The sequence below is a fragment of the Geotrypetes seraphini genome, chromosome 2 (assembly GCF_902459505.1).
Source record: "Geotrypetes seraphini chromosome 2, aGeoSer1.1, whole genome shotgun sequence".
NCBI lineage: Eukaryota > Metazoa > Chordata > Amphibia > Gymnophiona > Dermophiidae > Geotrypetes > Geotrypetes seraphini.
The window spans coordinates 198,354,791-198,367,496 of NC_047085.1; the positions used below are offsets into that span (position 1 = coordinate 198,354,791).

Here is a 12,706-nt window from a genome sequence, read left to right on the forward strand (position 1 = left end):
AATGTAAATAGCATGTAATTATATTGACATTTGGACCACATACCTTTAAAAGATGGATAGTACAATAAGAGTGAACTGCTTAATCTGGACAAGGAGAAATGTAGATGAGCAAAAGATACCATTCATAGTACCAGGAATATATTCTATAGCACTGCTGCTATGGCTGGCGGGAATCCCCATGCCCCAACAGTCTGGCAGTTGGTGGCACTTTATTGGGCAGCTGAGGCACTACTGCCTCCCCTGCGCATATTCAGTTTTTGTAAAACCGAGCATGTACATAGGAATTGCCCGCCCCATGTATGTGCGCTTTTCCTGCATGCATGAAAACTGGGGGAGCAACACAGTGGTGGCAGCCCATAGAAAAGGCAGCCAAATGTCAGGCCACCAGCGGAGAACTTGTTCAGTTGGCAGGGTTTTGGGATCCTCACCTACAGACATAGATAACTGGGGGTCATGAGAGGGAGTACAGAGAGCAGGGTGAGGATAGGGCAAACAGTGGTTTGGGCTCAGGCTCCCCAAAACTGAAGGTCTTCTCTGCAATCCCACTCTCTCAAAACTCAGCCTTTTGTTAGGTACAATACTTTTTTCTTGATCTGTTTAGCCTACTGCATCAAAAAGGGATCCTCTAGCTCTCTGCCCACCAACTCAACAACTCGCATCTCATCAACTTATAAAAGGCAGATCTTCAGAATTCCCTCCAGACCTCAGCCCTATAGCCTCCCTGTTAGCTGGGCTTCCTAAATGACCATTCCTCAAAATCTCAACTCAGTTCAATCTAAGATCTACTTCTGTATCATAAATTACAAATACTTTGTATCTGCAGATCTGGCTTATGAAGAGGAAATATTCATCTTTCACCAGGCCTGTCCTCAACTTCTCATTCTTGGTTAAAGTAGAAAGCACAAGCAGGAATTGCTATACTCTACTCAAATTCACTGGTCATTCAATTATTCCCCTCATCTTCAGCAAAACACCTCTTTATCACTTGCCAACTACCTCTCTGACTTTCCCCATCTCCTTCAATGTGTTAAAGAAAGTGATCTCAGAAATTGCTTCTAATATATCAAATTTTATGGATTGTTTTAAACTTCACAAGGACCTCCTATACAGTAAAACATTCAAGAGACAGTCCCTGTCTCTGCTCAGTAGAGCTTACAATATAATCAAACAGGACAAGTGGGGAGTTAGGGAGATTCTCAGACTTGGGTACTTTGCTACGAAACTGGGGTTAAGAATTAAAAGCAGCCTCCACTTCCATTAAAAATACTAAGGAGCCTGTTTCTGCCAAATTGTCTGTTCCTACTAGATCAAATAATCTAGAAATAAATGGTACTCATCCCCTTTGACCAACTTGAACCATCCATGATAGGCACAATCCACGAAATACTTGAAACAGTAGCAACATTAATGAAAGAACACAAACTAAAACTAAAACTTAACCCGGAAAAAACAAACTTCATCCTCCTTGAAAACTGCAAAACCCCAACCTTGACAAACATAAAAATTAATTCGATCTCATACCCCATACTTCCCACACTAAAACTCCTCGGAGTGCTGATAGATAGAAGTTGCACCATGCAACCACAAATCACCAAAATTATAAAAACATCATTCGCCACTATGAGAAACCTTAGACAACTCAGAAAATTCTTCGACAGAAAACAATTCCAACTGGTAGTTCAATCTCTAATCCTAGGCCTAATAGACTACTGCAACATTCTATATTTCCCCTGCCCAACAACAAAGATAAAACAACTCCAAACAGTACAAAACACAGCCCTAAGACTTATCTACTCTCTGAAAAAGTACGACCACATCACGGAGGCCTGCCATGACTCACAATTCAAGCCAGAATACAATTCAAATTCCTTTGCCTACTTTTCAAAGCCATAAAGGAAAGAGCCCTTCCTACTGGAACAATCAACTAACTCATTCCACCTCAATCAGACACAGGAGAACCCACACAATATTCGCACACCCGTCAACCAAAAAGGTCAGACGAAAAAAAATATATGACAACCTACTGGCCACCAGAGAAGCGAACCTGGACCGACAACTTGCCAATCTGCTGACTTCATCCAGACTACAAAACTTTCAAAAAAGAAACTAAAACCTTACTCTGCAAAAAACACATAAAACCAATTATCACTCTACCAACAAATTTCCAAACTCCACCAACACCTACTTCCCACGCCTTAGCAAATTAGAAAACCTTACCATATAAGCCAGGGGTGTCAAACTCAATCACATTAAGGGGCCGAAATCCAAAATACAGGCAAAGTCGCGGGCCAGACTCCGCCCAATCTCCGCCCCAGACCCCGCCCCCATAATGGTACTAATTATAACACAATTTTTTCCATTCATTTTTCACATATAGACACAAACAATATAATCTTATTAACACATAACGGTAATGGTTAACCACAAAATTAAACTACACAAAACACACTGTATGCTTCTCAACATTCATTCCTACCAGAACATAGATAACCCCTATGCAAATACAGGGCCAAAAACTAAAAGTACTAATATATAAAAATGAAACCCTAAGATTCAAGACTCTGCATCTAGTACAGAGAAAAATAAACAAATGTATTTCTTCCTGAGCAGTGCAAAAGATAACAGAGTAAAACTCTCAAAATTGACACAATTCAAACACTAAATTGAAAATAAAATCATTCCCCCTACCTTTGTTGTCTCCCTCCCTCACCACTGCGGCTGTACAGAATATTACTGGAGGCAAGAGAGGTACTCATGCTCCTTCATCCCTGCGCACATTGTACTGCTGGGCCAGACAAGTAGGGAGGAGGAGCTGGAGGAGGAAGTCAGGAGGGGAGGTGGAGCTGGAAATCAAGAGGGCAAGCCTACGGTTATAATCAGCGCCCCCCCCCCCCCCCACTCTGCCTCAATTTTCTCTTATAGTCTGGTTTCCTCCTCTCTTCAGCAGTAATTTAACAATGCCGGCCAGTAATTTACACCACTTGTGTGGTGTCAACTTGCGCATGCCAGTAGCGCACCAGAAATGAATTTAACTGTGCCGCGCATCACTGTGATGGAACGCAGCGGCGTGCAGTGATGACAGCGCGGTGCGGGCCACTTTGCAAGGCCTGGCGGGCCAGATTTGGCCCGCGGGCCTTGTGTTTGACACATGTGATATAAGCTTATGTATTAAGATCATAACAATTCTTATGTAATCCGCCTTGAACCGCAAGGTAAAGGCGGAATAGAAGTCACTAATGTAATGTATATATTGAAGAACTAAGGTCAATACTGGGCAGACTTGCATGGTCTGTGGTCATTCATTTGAGGATGGGGTGGGGAGGTCTTCGACAGCTGGGATGGTTTAGATGGGCTGAAGTGAGCTTTGACGGAGACTAGTAGACGGAACCTAAGCACAGTACTGGGCAGCGCTCTGGGTTTCTGGCCCAGAAATAACTAAGAAAAATAACAATTTAAATTAAATCATTTATTTATATAGAGTGTACAGCTGAGCAGACTGGATGGACCATTCGGGTCCTTATCTGCCGTCATTTACTATGTTAGCTGATCGGGGATAACTTCCCCTGCCATGATCACCTTATGGCTGCTGCAGCCTGACTTTAGGATCCCATGGTGGCATAGACAGGTGGCTGAAATGTAGGCCAGGGTTTTCCGGGCCTACATTTCAGCTGCCTATCTTGCCATGAACCGTGGCAAGGTAGCCACTTTAGCCCGCCTAATGCCACTTCTAGCATTGGCCATACCTACTTTGGAGTTCCGCAGCCTAGAGCGGTTACCTAGCTCCGATGCCAGCTGCCTTTTATTTAGGCACGTCAAATCTGCTATTTTTTTTTGCCATTCCTGATGGTGTTTTTCAATTAACTTAGGCATTGGAAGGGCACCTACCAATGCCTAAGTTTAGGCGCTGGTTATAGAATTTCCCTGTAAGTGCTTCCACCATCAATTTTGCTCAGGTTGTGTGTGCTAATGTGAACAGTAGTGCATGACCTGAAAAATAAATACTGGAAATTGCTCGATTCCTAGGTACATTAGAAATGGTTTTAGTGTGTGGGAAAGTCCACTGTTAATGCACATAAGCCCTTTTGGAAGTACACTTTAGACATACTAGTATGCTTCTTCTCACTTCACTGGTTCAAGGTCTATTTGTGCCACAAATAGCCCCTGAGAACGCTTCTTTTCCTGACTCCTATGGTCTTCATTGTCCTCCATGAGGCCTTCCCATTGAGCTTCTTTAATCAAAGAGAGTTTCATTACATGGTTTACTTATTTTTGTGTACGTTATCCTACTATGTTGAATAATGATTACCTATTGATATTCTCTATATTGAACAAAGTCCCTGATGTTGAAATAGAATGAAATATGAACTTACTAATGATGCGGATCATTATATCATGTATCTTAAGATACTGTTAAATGACAGCATTTCAAATCTATGAGTATGTGGAACAGTGGTTAAAATGTTCTCACTGAATGTTAAGGGTCTGAACCATCTGATTAAGAGGAAAAACTCCTAATCTATATTTCAGGCAAGGGCAGTACTTTTGTAAGAGACCCATATAACTGCCTTCAAATCTAGCAATTACAAAGAGTGTGCGTTCAAGAATGCATATATTCCTTTTCCAAAGCTAAAAACAATAGGATAGATATTTTTCGTGAAGTCTTTCCAATACAGGTTATCCTCGTATTATGTTGATGAAGATAGTCATCACAGATGTAGAGATAGACATTCTCTAGAATTAGAGCTGAATATATTACCCACCATTAACACTCTGGCTCTAGATGCCTATTCTTTTCACTTGCATTTGCATGGATTTAACCAGGATCTAGATTTTTAGTATGGATTACTTACATATGTTCTAATCTGCAAACCTGACTTGCAACCAATGACATACAGATTTTTTTTGTTTGGATTTTAGAAATTTTGAAGATCATATGCTAACAACTTTGTACAAAAAAACAGGTTGAATGTAATAATTTGCTTAGCTATCAGTCATCATTTGAGTAAATTTAAAGCTATTTTACCTGTCAGCCAATTTTTACGGTTCAGTAGAATTTGTTCTCTTCAAGACATTGAAATTCCAGCCAAGGACATAATTTGATTTTTAAAATGAAGATATTCACATATTGCAAAGCAGCTTACAATTATGTACTTTATTCACAAAGAGAACTGCTATTATGGAAACAATTGTGGGAACAGCACTGCAAATTAACCTGTTATTACTATTTTCTACTAAAGTGGCACAAGTTATGACTGGCATGTGTTAATGCTTCATCAGATATTTGCACAGTATAGGAGAATTCATCACTAGGGGCTCTTTTTACTAAATGACAGTAGAGTTTCTACCGCGGGCTAGCAAGATAAATGCTTCAATGTTTATAAGAATGCTATGAGCATTGAAGCATTTACGTTGCTGGCCTGCCTTAGAAAGCTCTGTTGCTGTTTAGTAAAAACCAGCATAATAAGCTTTGACTAGCTTTGAGGATAAAATGGGATATATACAAGATGGGCAAATGTGGTGTAGAGAATCTTGAACAAATCCCACAGTCAAGCGGCTTTTTATTTGTTCGGCCTTTAACATCATGCTTGGTCTGGTGAAGAGCTAGAGTTTGATGGCAGCAATGGCATATTTAAAGGGATATGTTCTTGAAGAAGCATTCTAGCGAAACAGGCTGATCATAGTAACCCCTGGCCAAGTAGACAACTAATATGTGCAGCTTTTAAGCTAAGTTAAAATATTTGTACTCTCTTTAGAGTTGAATATAGCAGAAGAATAATATGAATTGTAGATATATAAGGACCAATGAAGAGTTGGCATATAAAACTTAGGGCTATGAAAGTTGTATTGAGCCCTGAGTGATGTCACAGAGGTCCTGGGAAGTGGTGGAAATATAATGAATTCTTTGGTTGGGAGGATCTTATTTGAAATAGTCTTTAAAGCCATCTTTTTCTTCCAGAGTATCCATTTAGAAAGTTATCTAAATATACCAGGAAGACCCCCCAAGATTATCACAAAGAGAGTATTTCAAGTTTATTAAGTTTTTATATACTACCTATCAAGATTTTCTAAGTGGTTTTACAATCAGGTACTCAAGCATTTTCCCTATCTGTCCCGGTGGGCTCACAATCTATCTAATGTACCTGAGGCTATGGAGGATTGAGTGACTTGCCCAGGGTCACAAGTAGCAGCACGGGGTTTGAACCCACAACCCCATTGTGCTGAGGCTATAGCTCCAACCACTGTGCCACACACTCCTCCAAAAGAAATTAAACTTGAATCAAACAGGAAGAGAACTTTCTCTTATGCTAGACCATTTCTTTGAAATGCTCTGTTATCTGGGTTTTATGACGGTTTTTCATATTATCCTTTCCAAAGATGGTCAATTTTAAATTATTATTTATACTCGTGGCTATACAACATTAGATATTCCAATAATTGCACTCCGAGTCAATTTTTAACTCTTATAGCTTAACACAATGTTAATACAGGCCTCAGTTACATACCCCCTTCTCCGCAGAATCATTTTCTTTTAGCGGGGAATTTTGGGCGTTAAATCTTCACCAGCCTTCCTTTAATAAATAATTTTTAAGAGTAAGTTATTTAGAAGTCTGAAAACATAATTTTAACTTTGACTTAGCTTAGTTTGCAGCTTCATTGATTACAACCTGGGAGACATGGGGTCCAACAAGTTTCGCTATTGCTTTTTCAAGGAACTCCCTTGGATAAAACATAATATTCTAATTGTTTTAGAACCTATTTAGATTAACAAATCCCAAAAACTTTCACTAACTAGCTATATTAAAAAAGGTAACACAAAGTTGCCTATCAGTGCCATCTGTGTCATCCGACTCTCCCTAATTCTTAGAGTAAGATGGCTGCGGCGTTCTTGCTCTTATTTAAATAACTTTATTGATGCAAAAGTGTTTTAAAAACAAAAATTTAAAGAGACAGCTAACCATCCTACTCCATGGCACTTTCCCACCCTAGTAAACCTGAACCAGCCACAGCTTTAAGTCAGACTAGCCCATTCCACTTCAGCATTTAACCATCGTATCCATTCTATAGATCCATCTTTGTTCCTTCAAATTCAATGCTTTTTCAGTATTGCCACCCTCCCTCCCCATCTCTAATTGTTCAATGATCCGCCGCTACCTAATGTCCTCTACAGAATGCTGTTTTAAAACCCAATGCTGGACCATGGGTGCCTGTAAGTTTTTATTCAATATCCGAGATTTATGTTCGTTTAATCTTAGCTTTATAGATCTACTAGTTCGACCTATATATATCAACTTATACGGACATTCAATTGCATAAATAACTTGTGAACTATTTACAATCAGTATTATATTTCGATCTAAACACCATCCCTTTTTGCGGAATACTCCAAACCCCTCTTTCTATAGCCTTTGGACACCACTGGCACCTCCTGCAGTTAGTGTGGTACCCCTCAAAACCCATAGGGTGCTTTATCCCACTTTTCTGACATTTCTGAAAGGCCAATTTCTGGCCAATCGTTATCTCCCTACTATATGCTATCATCTGGAATTGTTGGAGGGGCTGATGTAACCTCAAAATGTGCCAATATGATATTTGAGAATAAGGCACAATACAGATAAGACGTTCATCTGGGGTTTTAGATCTCTCAAGAAGTAGTAGCTCCCTCTGAGCATATTTCGCTCTCAAAAACGCCCGTTTAATCGATTTATTGGGATATCCCCTTACTTGAAAATCGCCATTGTAATTGTTGTGCTTGCAGATTAAATTCTTCCATTGTAGAACATATTTGGTGTACCCCAAAAAATTGGCCAATCAGAAGATTGAACTTAAGTTTATAGGGATGATAACTAGTAGAGGGATGTGGAGAACTCTCCATTAATCCTTTGAATCCGGAGATCCAGAAATTCAATGTCAGTCAGATGGCAATGCATGACAAATTTGATTTGGCCATCCCTGGAGTTCAAATATTGAAGGAATTCAACAAGATCTTCATAGGTGCCTTTCCATAAGAAAAATATATCATCCAGGAATCTCGTCCATAAGGGTATCTTACTCCAGTATGATGTTGTATATACATACAATTCTTCAAATTATGCCATGTATAAAGTAGCCACTGAAGGTGCCAACATTGCCCCCATGGCTACCCCTTGAATCTGCTTATAAAATTCACCTTGGTACTCAAAATAATTGTCTTGGATGACCCATTTTGCCAGCTGTAATAAAAAAATCAGTTGAAATCCGTTGGGGTGGACATCTCCGTCGGAGGGACTGGGCAATAATTTCTAGCGTTTGATCTTGTGGGATTTGGGTATATAGGGATGTGACATCCAAAGTCACAAGCCAAGTTTGTTCCTCCAAATCATTAATTGTTTGTAAAATCTGTAAAAAATCAGAAGAATCTTTCAAAAAAAGATTTCACCTTTACTACTTTTTCCCGTAGGAAAAAAAATCAATGAGCTTAGATAGTGGTTCCAGGATCGATTGGCGTGTGTTAACTATAGGTCTCCCTGGTGGGTTTATAAGTGACTTATGGATCTTGGGTACGAAGTGGATCTTCGGTATTCTTGGAAATTTTTCAAACAAAAAACAATATTCTTTCATTGTAAGCATCCCCTCCTCATAGTAATGAGTAAGCCATTCAAGTATTTGCATACCTAAAGATGTTGGATCATTCTCCAATTTCTCATAGGCAATATGATCCTGTAATTGCCGTCTAGCTTCTATATCATAACTGGTTCTGTCCAATATGACCGTGGCTCCCCCTTTATCAGCTTTAGATATTATAATGTTATCTATGATCAGCTGCTGTAAGCCCTGATATTCTTCCCTGGAAATATTTTTGGGATATTGATTCCATTGCCAATCTTGTTCCAATTTAGTCAATGCCAGAAGGACTAAATCCAGGAAAGTTGAAATAGCTGGATCCATCATCCGTAAAAAGGGATGGTGTTTAGATCGAAATATAAAACAGATTGTAATAGTTCACAAGTTTTTTATGCGATTGAATGTCCATGTAAGTTGAAATATATAGGTCGAACTAGTAGACCTATAAAGCTAAGATTAAACGAAATAAATCTCAGATATTGAATAAAACTTGCAGGCACCCATGGTCCAGCATTGGGTTTTAAAACAGAATTCTGTAGAGGACATTAGGTGGCGGAATATTGACCAATGAGAGATAGGGAGGGAGTGTGGCAAAACTGAAAAAGCGTTGAATTTGAAGGAACAAAGATGGATCTATAGAATGGATACTGTAGAACCAGGGGGGTTAAATGCTAAAGTGGAATGGGCCAGTCTGATTTAAAGCTGTGACTGGTTCGGGTTTACTAGGGTGGGAAAGTGCCAGGGAGTAGGATGGTTAGCTGTATCTTTAAATTTTTGTATTTAAAACACTTTTGCATCAATAAAGTTATTTAAATAAGGGCAAGAACGCCGCAGCCATCTTACTCTAAGAATTAGGTAGAGTCGGATGACACAGATAGCAGTCGCGTGGGGTTGGGCGGACGTCCTCACGCAGCGTGAGGACGTCCCCCCTTCCCCCCCCCTCCATCTTGGTTTCTCGCGCGCGCAGTCACGTGGGGTTGGGCGGAAGTCCTCCTCCTCCTCGGCCGTTTCCGCTTCCGTTCTCGAACGTCGCGACTCCGTCTCGGCGGCCGGGTACTTTATCTATAAGTGAGACGGACCTGAACAGAGATGTCCTATTCCAAGCGGGACCTGGATGACTTGAAACCATGGGTGGAGAAGACAGTGAAGCGGGTTCTGGGTTTCTCAGAGCCCACTGTGGTGACTGCAGCACTGAATTGTGTTGGGAAAGGGATGGACAAAAAGAAAGCTGCTGACCACCTGAAACCCTTTCTTGATGACTCTACTTTGCGATTTGTGGACAAGTTGTTTGAGGCGGTGGAGGAAGGGCGAAGTTCCAAACACTCTAGATCGGGCAGTGACAGGAGCCGGAAGCGGGAGCTAAAGGAAGTGTTCGGGGATGAATCTGATCTCTCGAAGGATGCTTCCAGTGGTAAAAAACGTCGCATTCCACGCTTCGAAGAGGTGGAGGAGGAGCCAGAAGTTATCCCTGGCCCACCGACTGAGAGTCCAGGCATGCTGACCAAACTGCAGATCAAGCAAATGATGGAGACAGCAACACGTCAAATTGAGGAGAGGAAGAAGCAACTGAGTTTCATTCGTCCCACAGCATCACAGAGAATTTCCTCCTTGCAGCCTGAGCGTACATCCATAGGAAACACCATTCAGCCTTCGCAAGCGGCCACCTTCATCAACGATGCCATAGAAAAGGCGAGGAAAGCTGCAGACCTGCAGTCTCGAATCCAGGCTCAGCTGGCTCTGAAACCAGGCCTCATTGGCACCACCAACATGGTGGGCTTGGCTAACCTGCATGCCATGGGAATTGCCCCTCCGAAGGTGGAACTGAAAGATCAAACCAAACCCACACCCCTGATTCTGGACGACCAAGGCCGGACAGTGGATGCCACAGGGAAAGAAATTGAATTAACTCACCGCATGCCAACCCTGAAGGCCAACATCCGGGCGGTGAAGAGGGAGCAGTTTAAGCAGCAGCTGAAAGAGAAACCCTCGGAGGATTTGGAATCCAACACTTTCTTTGACTCGCGCGTTTCCATTGCTCCTGCGCAACGTCAGAAACGAATGTTCAAATTTCACGAAAGGGGCAAGTTTGAGAAAATTGCACAGAGGCTGCGAACAAAGGCTCAGCTTGAAAAACTGCAGGCCGAGATCTCCCAAGCTGCCAAGAAGACTGGGATCCATACCTCTACCAAGCTTGCTCTCATCACCCCCAAGAAGGAGTTGCTGGAGGGAGGTATCCCTGAGATAGAGTGGTGGGATTCCTATATTATCCCCAATGGGCTCGAACTAAAAGAAGAAGTGTTATCAAAACGAGAAGAGTTCTTTGGCATCACAAACCTTGTGGAGCACCCAGCACAGCTAAATCCACCAGTCGACAGCGATTCACCAGTGACTCTTGGAGTGTATCTAACAAAAAAAGAGCAAAAAAAGTTACGGCGCCAGACGCGGAGAGAAGCTCAGAAGGAAGTGCAAGAGAAAGTTAGACTAGGTCTTATGCCTCCTCCGGAACCAAAAGTGCGAATATCGAACTTAATGCAAGTTTTGGGGACTGAAGCTGTTCAGGATCCCACAAAAGTGGAAGCTCATGTGAGAGCTCAGATGGCAAAGCGACAAAAAGCTCACGAGGAGGCAAATGCAGCCCGAAAACTGACAGCAGAACAGAGGAAAGAGAAAAAAAATGAAAAAACTAAAAGAAGACATTTCACAGGGCGTTCATGTGGCAGTGTACAGAGTTCGGAATTTGAGTAATCCAGCCAAAAAATTTAAAATTGAAGCGAACGCCGGACAGCTGTATCTTACAGGAGTTGTCATCCTGCATAAAGATGTGAATGTGATCGTTGTGGAAGGAGGGCCAAAATCACAAAAGAAATTCAAACGTGTTATGCTACACCGAATAAAATGGGATGAACAAACGACCAGCTCTAAAGGAAAAGATGACAACGGATCTGATGAAGAATCGATCGTAAAGGGAAACAAGTGTGTCTTGGTCTGGGAGGGAACAACAAAAGAACGCAGCTTTGGTGACATGAAATTTAAACAGTGCCCAACTGAAAACATGGCACGGGAACATTTTAAAAAACACGGAGTGGAGCATTATTGGGACCTGGCTTTAAGCATGTCTGTGTTGGAAACCACAGAATGAATGTGCTCACCTACCACCCAGCACAGATAGATCTCTTATATGGAAAAGCTCCAAACGCAGAGGGAGGACAAAAGATAAAAGCCCCTACCATGTAACACATACAAATTTAAAACTTCAAACATGGTTTGGTACAAAAATGTCTTGGCTACAGATATTTCAGCATCAAACACTGGTCCTGTAGGATACTGTTAACAATTGAATATTGGTGCGTTATGCTAACATCGGCATCCCATTCTCTGAAAGAAGTTGAAATAAGACAAGTGGAAAATATCTATTTTTGGTAGTATTTATACCTTGTGTTTTTCAGTATGGTTGTCTTGGATTGTGACAGATTTACAAAGATTTGTGTTTATATAAAGCAGTGGGAGACCTTGTGTTTCCTGAATGACTGCCAGGTGGTAGGATAATAAAAACACCACTTAGTCACTCAGCCAGGTATAAAACAAGACAGGAAGAACAAATACGTAAATGGTTTCAGGCCAGAAGCCACTATTGTCCTGCTGTATCTCTTGGGTGGCTTGGTTCATGCACCCCTTCCCTGCTATTGAACCTCAGCCTATCACTGGCCATTCTCCAAAAGTGCACTGAGGCCAACCCTATCACCTCCATCTTTTTTTGCCATTAGATTGTAAAGAGAGCCATTAGCAAATGCATACTTTTCCTTTCCCATGATTGCTTCTGGTAAGTAGGCCAAGTTGTATACAGAAGCTCTTTGAATTATCTACACACAACAGTACTTGATTCTAGCTCCTGTATAGAACACCCTTTTTTGTGTAAAAGAACCATTTTCCAGCAGGAAATGCTATTGGATGCTCAGCTGACCACCCCATGGCAATTGCATTGCGACACCCAGGTTTCTTTTTGGTAATGACCACTAAGGGAGCTGGAAGCTATCATTAGCTACGCCCTACCATTTTGAATATGTGTACCATGCCTTTCTCGCCCTAGATTGACCTATTGAAACCA

General features: G+C 41.4%; 2 protein-coding genes across 5 annotated transcripts in view; one reads left to right on the top strand and one right to left on the bottom strand.

The window, feature by feature from the left end:
• The window catches only part of HIVEP1 (HIVEP zinc finger 1), a 365,398-nt gene that overhangs the window by 72,540 nt on the left and 280,152 nt on the right, over window positions 1-12,706 (bottom strand). The gene's annotated exons all lie outside the window — the stretch shown is intronic.
• LOC117355714 (U4/U6 small nuclear ribonucleoprotein Prp3-like) lies at window positions 9,652-11,755 on the top strand. The gene is given in 2 exon segments (XM_033934668.1): window positions 9,652-11,268; window positions 11,270-11,755. Coding segments are annotated over 2 exon segments (2,049 nt in total). The 5' UTR covers window positions 9,652-9,690; the 3' UTR covers window positions 11,741-11,755.